General features: G+C 34.3%; 1 protein-coding gene across 1 annotated transcript; it reads right to left on the minus strand.

Annotated features, from left to right (window-relative positions):
- Positions 1–876: 876 nt before the first annotated feature.
- LOC132903502 (uncharacterized) lies at positions 877–3,777 on the minus strand. The gene is made up of 2 exons (XM_060951917.1): positions 3,640–3,777; positions 877–1,071 (listed from the first exon to the last, which is right to left on the minus strand). The coding sequence occupies exons 1-2, from the start codon at positions 3,775–3,777 to the stop codon at positions 877–879; spliced, it is 333 nt and encodes a 110-aa protein (XP_060807900.1).
- Between the last annotated feature and the right edge of the window lie 9,202 nt (positions 3,778–12,979).

Raw genomic sequence — 12,979 nt, forward strand, 5'->3', positions numbered from 1 at the left:
TGCAAAAACCTAACTCACCCAATCATGGATTTCGGTCAAAAAGACGCACCGCGGACACCTCTCCAGAAATATTTATTTAAAACTTTATTGCACAAAAAAAAAATGTACAAAAGGCGGACTTAATGCCGTTTGACATTCTCCACCAGTCAACCAGCTGAGCAAACAGAAAAATATTCTTTTTTAAAATAGAATAGATTTATTTTCAAAATTGGATAGATACAAGATATCACTTATAAACGTCACAAAATTTTTAAAAGACCTTTCAAATTAACATCAATTTTATCATAATCCCCTCTGGGTTGATAAGTCAATAAGTTAAATGAACTATCTGGTCAAGTTTTTGCTTGCCCGGACCCTAACTCAGCTGGATTTGGGTCAGTTTCGCCCCGGCAAATGTTTTGAGGTCAGCGGTTCATTATTTATTAATAATGTACTTCATATCCGATGTTTTATTGTCTATCCTTTTCGTGTTCACAATAAATGACTTTATTTGTGCCGCTCAAGTTTTCTGCCCTAAAGTTAGTACTATTGTTATTAATGTGACGTCTATATCCCTTGTGAGGAAGACAGAGTCAAATAGTCTTGATAAATCTGAAATCCATGTTCAGCTGTGAAGCTTAATGATGGAATCGAGATTCAAATAGTGACAGGTTGCATCGCCTAAAAGAAGAATCCCAAGTTTATTAGCCTGCCCTTTAGTCGCCTTTTACGACATCCATGGGAAAGAGATGGAGTGGACCTATATATATTTTTAATATATATTATAATTGTATATTTACTTAATATTAAAAATATTATTACGCTTTTATAACATCGCATCGAAACATTAATTTTCAAAAAAGAAATACTCAAGGTACTAAATCATTAGAATTATAATTACGACGACAAGAACAAATGGCCGATGTAATACAGATGTTGTATCAGCGGGAAGAACTCGACTATAGCTGACACGAGTAATACTGTCAACGTGGTCACTCGGCTTATACTTCTGATGAGTTCCAAGGTGTCAGTCAGAGGTAAAGATTTTCTGAGTGACTTTAATTCGTAGACGGCGTCTTTCGGCGGAGTCACCTGTAACAAAGACAGATATTGAACTTAAGTATAGGACTACTCCATATCTTTCCTATGGATATAGTAAAAGGAGGCTAAGGAATAGGCTAATAAACTTGGGTTTGTTCTTTTAAGCGATAGAATAGCAACCTGTCACTATTGAAATGTCATTTCCATCATTAAGCCACACAGCGGAACGTGGCCTTTCAGTCTTTGCGAGGCCGATGATTCTGTAGGGTGATGATATTTAGGTATACATACATACATATCACGTCTTTATCCCTTGCGGAGTAGACAGAGCCACCAGTCTTTAAAAGACTGAATGGCCACGTTCAACTATTTGGCTTAATGATAGAGTTGAGATTCAAATAGTGACAGGTTGCTAGCCCATCGCCTAAAAAGAATCCCAAGTTTGTAAACCTATCCCTTAGTCGCCTTTTACGACATCCATGGGAAAGAGATGGAGTGGTCCTATTCTTTTTTGTATTGGTGCCGGGAACCACACGGCACGTAGGTATGCATGTAGGTACGTTTTGAATGAGAATACCGCGATTTAGCTATAGGCATACCTCTTTCCCGTAGGGGTAGGCAGAGAAGACATATTTTGCTTTTGAAGTGGCCTATCATTAGTGGGTTTTCAACAATCTTTATTTTGAATATTTTTATATAATTTATTAAGAGGTTGGTGAGTACAGTTTTCCTTACCAACGTATTCTTAACTTTTTAAAAGGTCTTCCTCCCTAAATTACTTGAAATGATATAAGACTCGACTAAGATCTTGAAGAAAATAAATTAAGAGGTTAGAAAAATTTGTTTATAAATATTACATACAATTGTTTATAATTAATCAGAAAAGTACTAATAATAAATATACCTAATTAAATAATTTAAACTAATATTAATTATTTTATAATAATAAAAAAAAATTTACAAAAAGGTATTGAAATTGAAATAAAATTAAATTAGAAAAAGGTTATTTAACCAATTATCGAATATTTAGATTTAGAGGACAGAGCTTTGAATCCAACAAAATACCATCAACCATCCTTGATTTATCATTTAAACTGATAAAGCAAGCGCAATTAGAAAATGTATCTTCTCTGATTGAAGGATTAATTAATTCTATTTTTTTAATATTTGCTTGTTTAGGAATTTCTTTATTTACCTACCTTAAAAACTGAGCCAGGTTCAATTTTAGACGGCACGTTTCCCGTTTTCGGACACGGCTGAAAAAATTATTTGATCTCCGAAATAGTACAACATTTTCAAAGGAACTTGTTTAAACAAGTAATAAAGTAGGGCGCGGGTCGAACGATCAACAAAATATCTTCACAAAGACAGCTCAAACTTGAGAGTAGACGTAAATACGACATTGTTTCGTCTTAGGACTTTTAGCGACAGAGTCGGTTTTAACATAGAGCGCGTAATTAGAACGAATGAGCGAGCGAGCAAAGAAAATGAAGTTAAAACTCGTCGTTTGGCCTGCAAGTCAAGATAATTTTTAAAAGCATTCTTTTCATCTTAGTCTTCTCATTTAAACACAAAATTAACAAGTATTTTTCTGACAATGAATCATTCCAAGAAGTCGCTTCGGCTTGTAGTTTCAAAATCAAGATAATGAGATTTAAATCAAGTTTTTCTTTCTAGAAAGGAAACCTTATGAACAGGGCCAACGCCAGGAGAAAGAAGAATACATTTTATATGAATGCAGGTATTATGTTTGTGAAGCTTGAACTCCTGAGCATGAGATAATTCAATGCAGTATTTAAAGATAAAAACGGTAGTTAAGCGAATGTTTGTAAAATAAAATCATAACATATCGCGAGGTCTACGTTTGCGGCGAACAGCTGGCACGGAGCGTTACATGGATAATACATATTGAACAGTGTACTGTTTTGTATGATAATCTAGCATTTTGTTGGGACTAACTGATGGTAGGGAAATTCGGTCTAAGGTAGAGCACAGACGCGAAGGACCTTTAAAAGGAATTTACTAATAAAAGTTAACTAAATACGTAAAAAAAACGTTCGATTATAAATCATCTCTTTTTAGATTAATAGAAGAAGAAGACAAAATATTTGAAAGTAAAAAATATTCTCAAACTAAAATTGTATTCCATTTTAGTTTTGATATAATTAGTTTACGTATTTTACTTACTCTTTAACTAGCGGAAATTTTTAATATAAGTTCACAACATTTTCTCTCAATTTTTTAACTGAGTCCCTCTAGCAAATGCGCCCTCTAAGTACAAAAGACGTTCCCTTACCTCTATTGGTTTTTGCCTAACAAAGTTTCTTGTCAATTCTCAGGGTCAAACTTAAGCCGATCTCTCTAAGTTTTGACCTTTTCTTGCCGTATACGAGAACTTTAAGGTATTAAATAAAAACGGTCAAGCGTGAGTCGTACCTACTCGTGCACGAAAAAAATTTTTTTACGAAGAATAATGTTCAAAATATTGGAAGTTCCGTATTTTTATGAAGAATTATGATAAAAATTGGAACGATTGTGGTTTGTAAACTTGTTCCTTTATTTCATCAAAGTAATTATCGGTGAGAAAACGCAGAACAGAACAGAAGAAATCGAACTGACCTTCTCAGTAACATCTACTGCCTCAGGCTTCACGTCTGCATGTATCGGCTGAGCATGGTTGGTTTGTATATTCAGTGTCCCTCCCACATCTCTCTTACTTCTAGATTCTTCTGCTGAAAGCTTAAATATGTATTTCATTAAATTTATTATTAAATTAATCCACACATCGATTCCTATCAGACCCGTAACCTTGGGGAATCTTACCGTTACTTATTTGATCATGGTTACACAAGTTGCAAAATTCTATAATGTAGCTTTTGACTGTGTTTCTCGATAAATTAAACTATAAACTAAGATTATATTCGTATGAGGACTTATACACTTGAGATTCTTCTTTGAGGCGATGGGCTAGCAACCTGTCACTTTTTGAATCTCTATTCTATCATTAAGCCAAACAGCTGAACGTTACCTATCGGTATTTTCGGAACTTTTTGGTTCTATCTACTCCGCAAGGGATAAAGACGTGATTATATGTATGTATTCTCTATAGAAGATAGAGTAACCTAACGTTAGCCCGTAGAAGTGGCTCCTCTCAAAAGTAAACCGCAGTTAATTAATAGAAAACAAACACTTTAATTGAAATTCCATCCCGTGTGTATACAACCATAATATGTATATGTATGTTCGTTTACTAGCTATCCCGGCAAACATTGTTTTGCCATATAAATAACTTTGAAATTATTTCTAGTTGAAAAATTTTTTAAGGGTGGATAACTCTTATAACTAAGGGGTATGACACATAGATGTAGGTCGATTCTCAGACCTACTAAATACCTATGCTCAATTGCTCACAATTTATTAATGGTAGATTATATTCCGGTTTTAAGGAACACATCATTGATTCCGTGCGGTTCCTGGCACCAATTCTCATGGATATCGTAAAAGGGAACTAAGAGATAGCCATATAATCTTAAGATTCTTCATTTAGGCGATGGGCTAACAACCTGTCACTATTTGAATCTCATTTCTATCATTAAACCTAACAGCTGAACGTGGCCTGTCAGTCTTTCAAGACTGCTGGCTCTCCCTACCCCTAGATATATTATATGAATGAAAGAATAAACGTCATTTATATAAAAATAGAATATACATACATATAGTCACGTCTATCTATCTCTTGCGGGGTAGACAGAGCCAACAGTCTTGAAAAGACTGAATGGCCACGTTCAGCTATTTGGCTTAATGATAGAATTGAGATTCAAATAGTAACAGGTTGCTAGCCCATCGCCTAAAAAAGAATCCCAAGTTTGTGAGCCTATCCCTTAGTCGCCTTTTGCGACATCCATGGGAAAGAAATGGAGTGGTTCTATTCTTTTTTGTATTGGTGCCGGGAACCACACGGCACATATAAAAATAAAAATAGAAACTTACGATACTTTCGAATTCTCCGTTCACAACTGAAACCACAAGCAGTAGGCACCACCACATTTTCACCACATTTTGCTTTCAATATTTACATTAAAGAATAAATTTTACACCCGCCATAAAAATATTTTTGATCAAAAATTTTTCTACTCAACTATAAAATGATAACATTATTTCTCTTACACTATTTTAGGGTTTTAGCGATATGTATATGTCAAATATGTTCTGTTTTATAACTTTGTGTGTCGTTTTTTTAAGCGTTCATGCTCATCAAAATGTGAGTAATATGGAATTAATATATTTCTTCTAGTAAATTAGGGTACCTGACCTGACTTGACCTTTTATGAGAACATCAGACCATTATAAAACATAGATATGCTTTTTTAATTTTATGAATAGACAAATCTATACAGGTACGTGCATTTCATTAAATCATATAATCACGTCTATATCTTTTGTGGGGTTATCAGAGTCAGCATTTACCTTAGTCGTCTTTTACGACATCCATGGGAGAGAGATAGAGAAGCATTTTATACCTACAAATAGACATTGTGTACCCTGAAAATTTCTAAACGAAATATAACAAGTTTTCTATGAGTGTAGACAAGATTTGCAAATAACTTAAACATGATTTATTTTTATTAATCTGTGTATATTCGTGTGGTATTCGACGCCAATAAAAAGAAGAATAGGACCACTCCATATCTTTCCCATGGATGTCCTATAAGGCGATTAAGGCATAGGCTTATAAACTTGGGATTATTTTTCAGGCGATGGGCAAGCAACCTGTCACTATTTGAATCTCAATTCTATCATCAAGCCAAATAGCTAAATGTGGCCTAGCAGTCTCTTCAAGACTGTTGGCTAGTACTCCGCAAGGAATAAAAACGTGATTGTATGTATGTATGTATGTGTATTTTCACAACATTTCAGCCGCCGAACGATGCAGACTTTCAGTCAGCGCTCATGCCGCAAGAGTTGAACCCTGAATTCGTTTCAGCATTGGTACGTTCAATACATAGTACATACTTACTCGCGTTAAACCGACTCTAAGGATATCTTTTGAAATGTGACATATATCTAGGTGCACACGAAAGGTAAAAATCGATTTAGCTGAGTCTCACATCTGGGATATTAAGATGATTGCAGATGATGATATAAAAAAAAAACACAATTATAGTTTAAGCTAGGTACTATAATTGTGGTTTTTCTTATATCATTTGAAATAGTTAACAAAAAGCAACTTTCACCCAAGAAATGAATACTTTTTTAGATTTGTGGGTATCTTATGATTATGGCGTCGGTCCCGGCTACATTTTAATTGTTTGTTTTAAATTTTTATTTTAAATGGTTTCTCACCTTCACGGAGAGTAACCCTGGGTTCTTAGTGACAATTGTGCAGTAAGTTAAAAATTTATTAAAAAAATACAAAACTTTGTGATTTCTTTTGAAATAAGCAGAACCTATATATTGTAATGTAATGTATGCAGATATGGACGCAAGTCTGAAATAAATGATTATTTTTATTATTATATAATTTTGTTTCTTGTGTTTATCATTCCCGATATTTTGTGTGTACATAAATTAGTTAATAAAAGATAGCTTTTAGTCTTATAAACTTGGGATAGGATGGAAGGGATAGGCTTATAAACTTGGGATTCTTCTTTTAGGCGATGAGCTAGCAACCCGTTACTATTTGAATCTCAATTCTATCATTAAGCCAAACAGCTGAACGTGGCCTATCAGTCTTTTGAAGACTGTTGGCTTTGTCTACCCCGTAAGGGATAAAGACGTGATCATATGTATGTACGTAAATATTATAGTTCTTTTTATATTCCAGGAGGAGCCGCTGAAAGTCTCCTTGAGAAGCCGTCGATCCTCAGAGCAGTTGTCGACTACGTTCTCAAACCAACTGAAACAGTACTCCAGGGTGGCGTCATGTGTAGTGCTAGCTTTGTCGGCGGTTATAGAGATAATACTGTATATAGTCGAAATTTACAATATTTAGTCGAATAAATCTTTAAAATTAGAATGAAATAAGGAAAGTAATAGAGATTAACCCCAGGGGGAAGCAGAAGAAATTCTTTTGGTTATCAACCTGTCACTATCTAAATATCAATTCCATAAACATAACATAACATAAAATCACGCCTCTTTCCCGGAGAGGTAGGCAGAAACTACATCTTTCCAATTGCCACGATCTCTGCATACTTCCTTCGCTTCATCCATATTCATAACTCTTCATGCATGACACTTTGACAGGACGTCCTTAATTGGATCAAGATACGTTAGTCCCACACTGACTTTTCCCTCCACACTCTCCTTGTATATCTGCTTTCATTCATACTGTCCATATGACCAACCATCTTAACATTCCTTTTCTATTAAACACAAATATTAGCTCTTTACAGTTTTTAACGCTAAATTATTTATTAATAAACTAAATCGATTACCTACCAAACATAAAAATATACATATTTAATTAAATTTTACGTTTCTGCACGGTACACTTAGTGGCATATAAAAATGCTCGTTTACAGACCGAATCTACACATTGTCGTTTTGGTAACAGCAACATGAATTGGCTGGGCTTGTACGTTGCCTTTTTCGCTATAGTCTTCTTCATTATGGTATGTATTTAATTTTTTTTTAATGTACCTTAGTATCGTTAAGTTAGTATCACATACCACAAGTCTCGAACTTACTATGGGGCTAGCTTAATATGTGCAATTTGTCCCGTATATTTTTATATTTATTTATTATTATTGTGTGGGTTTGGTAAGAGGCGATTAAGGGATTTACCGTGTGGTGCAGCGCTTCCTACGCTGATATGACATTGTTTAGAATCAATAGACACTGCGGTTACTTAGACACCTGCCCAGCATGGTGACTATGGGTAAAATCCCCCCATTTCTGGGGAGGCCTTTGTCCGTCAGTGGACTTTTATAGTTTGTTAAAGTATGGTTGTGAAGGAATCTTTGTTTCCCAAATATTGTCACAGTGAAAAAATACCCAATGAGTAGGCAGAGACTTATACTCCCTTACGACATTCATGGAAACTAATGAATTAATGAAAAAGATCTCTTAAATCTAAAGCGTGGACGAATGCACATTGTCTACATTAAAAAACATGAATGAATGTAGAACTAATAGGCTTATAAACTTAAGATTTTTCTGTTAAACGATGGGCTAGTAACCTGTCATTTTTGGATTTCAACCCTCTCATTAAGCCAAACAGTTGAAAGTGGCCTATCATCTTCACGACTGTTGGCTCCATCCGCCGCGCAAGGGATATAGACGATATTATAATATAATTATATTTTCAAGAACACTTAACTGCCTGTAACTTTTAGACGCAACCATCTAAATATTCCCCTCAAAAATATTCTTATTTTTCTGAATTTTTAGGTGAATGCCGACGACACAAAGGATGACTATACAAGTCATTACGCTGAACTGGCATCTCCGGTACCGTCAACCGTAAATTTAGGTGAAATGGTCTCGTCTTTACTAAGAGCCGGCCACAACATCTGAATTCCTAATACGAAATGTGTCCACTTTTCCCTGTCTTCAAGTGTAGTCCCACTAATTAGTAAATTTTGTAATATTTATATTATTTTTTTAATTATTTGAAATTAAAGAAGCGTGTTACTGTTATTAATGTGTTTCAATTTATTTTAAAAAGCAAAAGTTTGGAATGGACGTTTCATTTTTACAACGAAAGGCTTACCTTACCATCCATCCATTCCGTACTAATATTATGAATGTGTGTTTGTTTGTTTGCCTTGCACTTCAAAACCTCTGAACCAATTTTAATTTTTTTATGAATATAATTACTTAATTATTCGAGAGCAACTATTATGTGTATATTCTAGTTTAATTTGATAATTTCTACGAGAAAAGCGGGAATAAATCTATTTAAATACCTAAGTGCCGTATGGGTTCCAGGCTCTTTAGAATAGGGCACTCCCACAATTTACCGTGGATGTCATAAATCTCTACTAAGGAGCCATGCATCGCACGACATAAGCATGGGATTCTTTGTTTACCACTGTTGATTCTCTCTACCCCGCAAGGGTAACAATATGTCAGTATGTAAATAAAACCAACAATTGTCGATTACATCTCTTATAAACAACCAAAGAATAATTTCAAAATTATTATTACAATTAACAGAATTTATCTTCATTCCTTATCGTCATCGTATCAATCTGATTGAATCATGTTTCCTAATCTTTGAATTTGCGACGGGACGGATAAAGGCTCTCATACACGTGACTGATGTCGGACGGGTAGGCAGGATTCCTGCGGGCCTGCCCCAAAGGAATGTAGTCATATGGAACCTGCGAAATAATATGATATAGGTATATTTTTGTTGTAAATGTTGGGCCATTTAAAGGTTATGGCAGCATTAAAAAGGTTTTACTATATTTTATTAGTACCTACTAACCCAAAAAACTTCTGAATTATTTATTTATAAAACTTTATTTTTTTTATTATTAGGTATTTATTCAGTAACTACATCCGAGTATTTACGAAATATAATTTTTTAAAATGTTTTTTTTTTATTTAATCTTCAAAAGAGTAAAAATAGTAAAGTATGTAACATAAGCTACTTGAATTTTGGAACATCCTACTGTAGCACTTAAATAAAATAAAAATAAAAATTTTAAATTTATTTTTAATTAAGAAATATCTTGTCGATCTGAAAATAGTACTGATTTAAAACATAATATAAATATATTTAAACTAGCTTTCCGCCCGCGGCTTCGCCCACGTGTAATTCGGTTATATATAGCGTTTTTTAATGATCTCGGCAGGGCTTTTTCTTCCACAGGCTGAAATCTTGTTACAACTGGAATTAAATATAGCCTGTGTTACTCAGGGATGATGTAGCTTTCTAATGGTGAATGTTTGAAATCGATTCAGTAGTTTCGGAGTTTATCGATTACATGTGTAAACAAACAAACATATAAAAAAATAGATTGTTCCTCTTTATACCTAATATTAGTAGAAAGTTGTCATACAAAGTCTTTTTTTTTAAGGATGGGAAATCATCAAATGACCTCTCCCGCTCTGGGTGGAACGGAAGGGAGTGTCAGACTTTTACTGACTAAAACCCACCTCGTTCCTTCAGTTGCCCTTTGCGTTCCGGGGCCACGGTATCTCGTTAGAACTTTCCCGCAGCCCCGGCTCAGTTTATCCCGTTTCCCCCCCTTGGGGGTTGACATTTCAAAAATCCCTTCTTAGTGCTCACTTATGTTACTAAAGGAACCTCTGTTCAAAATCTCAGACTCCTATACCGAGCGGTTTCGGCTGTGCGTTAATAAATCAGTCACCCAATCGCACCCCCTAAATCACGATTGGAGGGTAGTTTGAAAAAACTTATAATGTCAAACATATTTACTTGCCTATGTACGTGTTCATGCCAAGTTTCAAGTTTATAAACCCAAGGAATAAGATTTTTCATAGAAACGTTTTTACCCCTTTTCCCCCCCTTGGGGGTTGAATTTCCAACAATCCTTTCTTAGTGCTCCCCTACATATCCCAAGGAACCTACATTCCAAATTTCAGCTGTCTACGACCAGTAGTTTCGACTGTGCGTTGTCTGTCAGTCAGTCACTCAGTAACGGAAGAGTTTTATATATATAGATTTATACCTAATATTAGTAGAAAGTTGTCATACAAAGTCTTTTTTTTTAAGGATGGGAAATCATCAAATGACCTCTCCCGCTCTGGGTGGAACGGAAGGGAGTGTCAGACTTTTACTGACTAAAACCCACCTCGTTCCTTCAGTTGCCCTTTGCGTTCCGGGGCCACGGTATCTCGTTAGAACTTTCCCGCAGCCCCGGCTCAGTTTATCCCGTTTCCCCCCCTTGGGGGTTGACATTTCAAAAATCCCTTCTTAGTGCTCACTTATGTTACTAAAGGAACCTCTGTTCAAAATCTCAGACTCCTATACCGAGCGGTTTCGGCTGTGCGTTAATAAATCAGTCACCCAATCGCACCCCCTAAATCACGATTGGAGGGTAGTTTGAAAAAACTTATAATGTCAAACATATTTACTTGCCTATGTACGTGTTCATGCCAAGTTTCAAGTTTATAAACCCAAGGAATAAGATTTTTCATAGAAACGTTTTTACCCCTTTTCCCCCCCTTGGGGGTTGAATTTCCAACAATCCTTTCTTAGTGCTCCCCTACATATCCCTACATTCCAAATTTCAGCTGTCTACGACCAGTAGTTTCGACTGTGCGTTGTCTGTCAGTCAGTCACTCAGTAACGGAAGAGTTTTATATATATAGATTATTTCTTACCTGAGCAATAACATTCATTATCACAAAAATTACGAAAAAACAAACATGTAAAAGTACATTCATGTTGGATATTGATAAAAGCAGTAAGTATTTTTTCAATTAAAAGTTACTTTGATTAATGTTTTCTTGGTCGTGTATTATCTGCGTGAAATGGAATTACGAACATTGGTGTGTGAATGGAACAATGATTATGATATGATTTTCATGTAAAAAAATATATTTTACGTTTTATTTTTTATGATATTATTGAAATTTAGATTACATTAAATAATATATATATAAAAAATATAAGAATTAAATACTATGAAAAGAAAGAAATTATATGTAGTAGATACAAGTATTTATCATTTGAACATAAGATTAAAATTTGAAAAGAATTAATACAAGAAATTCTGAAACTACCCTCCGAGCTCAAATAGCTAACAATGCAATTTAATTAGAGATAAACTTTAAACGTCATTATAATTTTCCGAAACTAAGTGGAATCAGAAGTATACCAAGGGAAACTTGCTTGTATTGCTCAAAACATACCATAATAACTTTTTCCACTTTTATTTCTATATCGATATTTTATAGACTTAAAATGTATACACACAAATTCCATGTAAAATTTATAACATGTCCCAATACGTACTTATTTCTATTTTCATTTATATGTATTTTCGTGAAAATTTTTGCAGCTGTAAGTACATTTTGCTTTTCAAATTGTAAATTAGAAATCGTATTACTTCGTTAACGATGTAGTAGTATCGATAGAAATCTCTGAAATATAGACAGAAAATCATGAGAACTGATTTTCAAAAATTGGTGATATATACATAATACATGTAATACATACTAATCACAATTATTAATAAGTAATTGAAGTCTGTACATATGTTATCAAAGCAACATGATACATAATTTTAATTATATTTATGAAATAATTTCACAGCCACAACAACTAGAAATGAAATACGATAAGCAGGCTGAAATTCCGGACCAATTTGAGAAACATGAAGAAATTAAAGCTCTGCCAATTCACGAAATAGTGACTAATTCGGATCACGAACAGAGCACTATAAACCCAGAGTTTTCTCCAGAAACAACAGCAACTAACTATATTATAGAAAAGCCTGAACGCACTACAGCGAAGACGCATATAGCAGTAGTTGAAGATACACCCACATTTACAACTAGATTTTATACAATGGTAGCTATACCGATACAAAGATTCGTTGCCTCTCCAAAAGTAAATACAGTTCTGAGAAACATAGGAACGTGTGTGGTAAACGGCGCCATGGAAATTATATCACATTTTTTTCCCACGCCTTTAATGCCTCTTATTGCATCTGCAGCGGGGATGATAATTCCCTTTGAGCCTGTTGTCATGCTAAAAGAAAGAATGCCAGTTACCAGCTACAGAAGAGCTATAAAAACAGCCGTTGATGGTTTCATGGGCACTTTCGATCAATACAAAGCTGAATCTGAAGATCCTTACATGACCAAAAAATTTTACAGAAGGTTTATGGACGATGATAATAACGCAAAAACTAAATCACAAGATTTTTAAGTTATTGATTTATAATTTGAATGAAATGTTAATGTTTCTGATATATTTAATTTTTTTCAAAACTTTACAAAAAATCCTGACACACATAATTAAAAAAAATAATTAAGT

This window comes from Amyelois transitella, chromosome 27, assembly GCF_032362555.1.
Source record: "Amyelois transitella isolate CPQ chromosome 27, ilAmyTran1.1, whole genome shotgun sequence".
NCBI classification, from domain to species: Eukaryota; Metazoa; Arthropoda; class Insecta; order Lepidoptera; family Pyralidae; genus Amyelois; species Amyelois transitella.

What these genes read in the sequence shown, in the direction of transcription:
- LOC132903502 (XM_060951917.1), bottom strand. Translation starts at nt 3,777, where the DNA reads ATGAAATACATATTTAAGCTTTCAGCAGAAGAATCTAGAAGTAAGAGA. An exon ending in CAGTAGATGTTACTGAGAAG is followed by an intron (nt 1,072 to 3,639) that starts GTCAGTTCGATT and finishes TCTTTGTTACAG; the next exon opens with GTGACTCCGCCGAAAGACGC.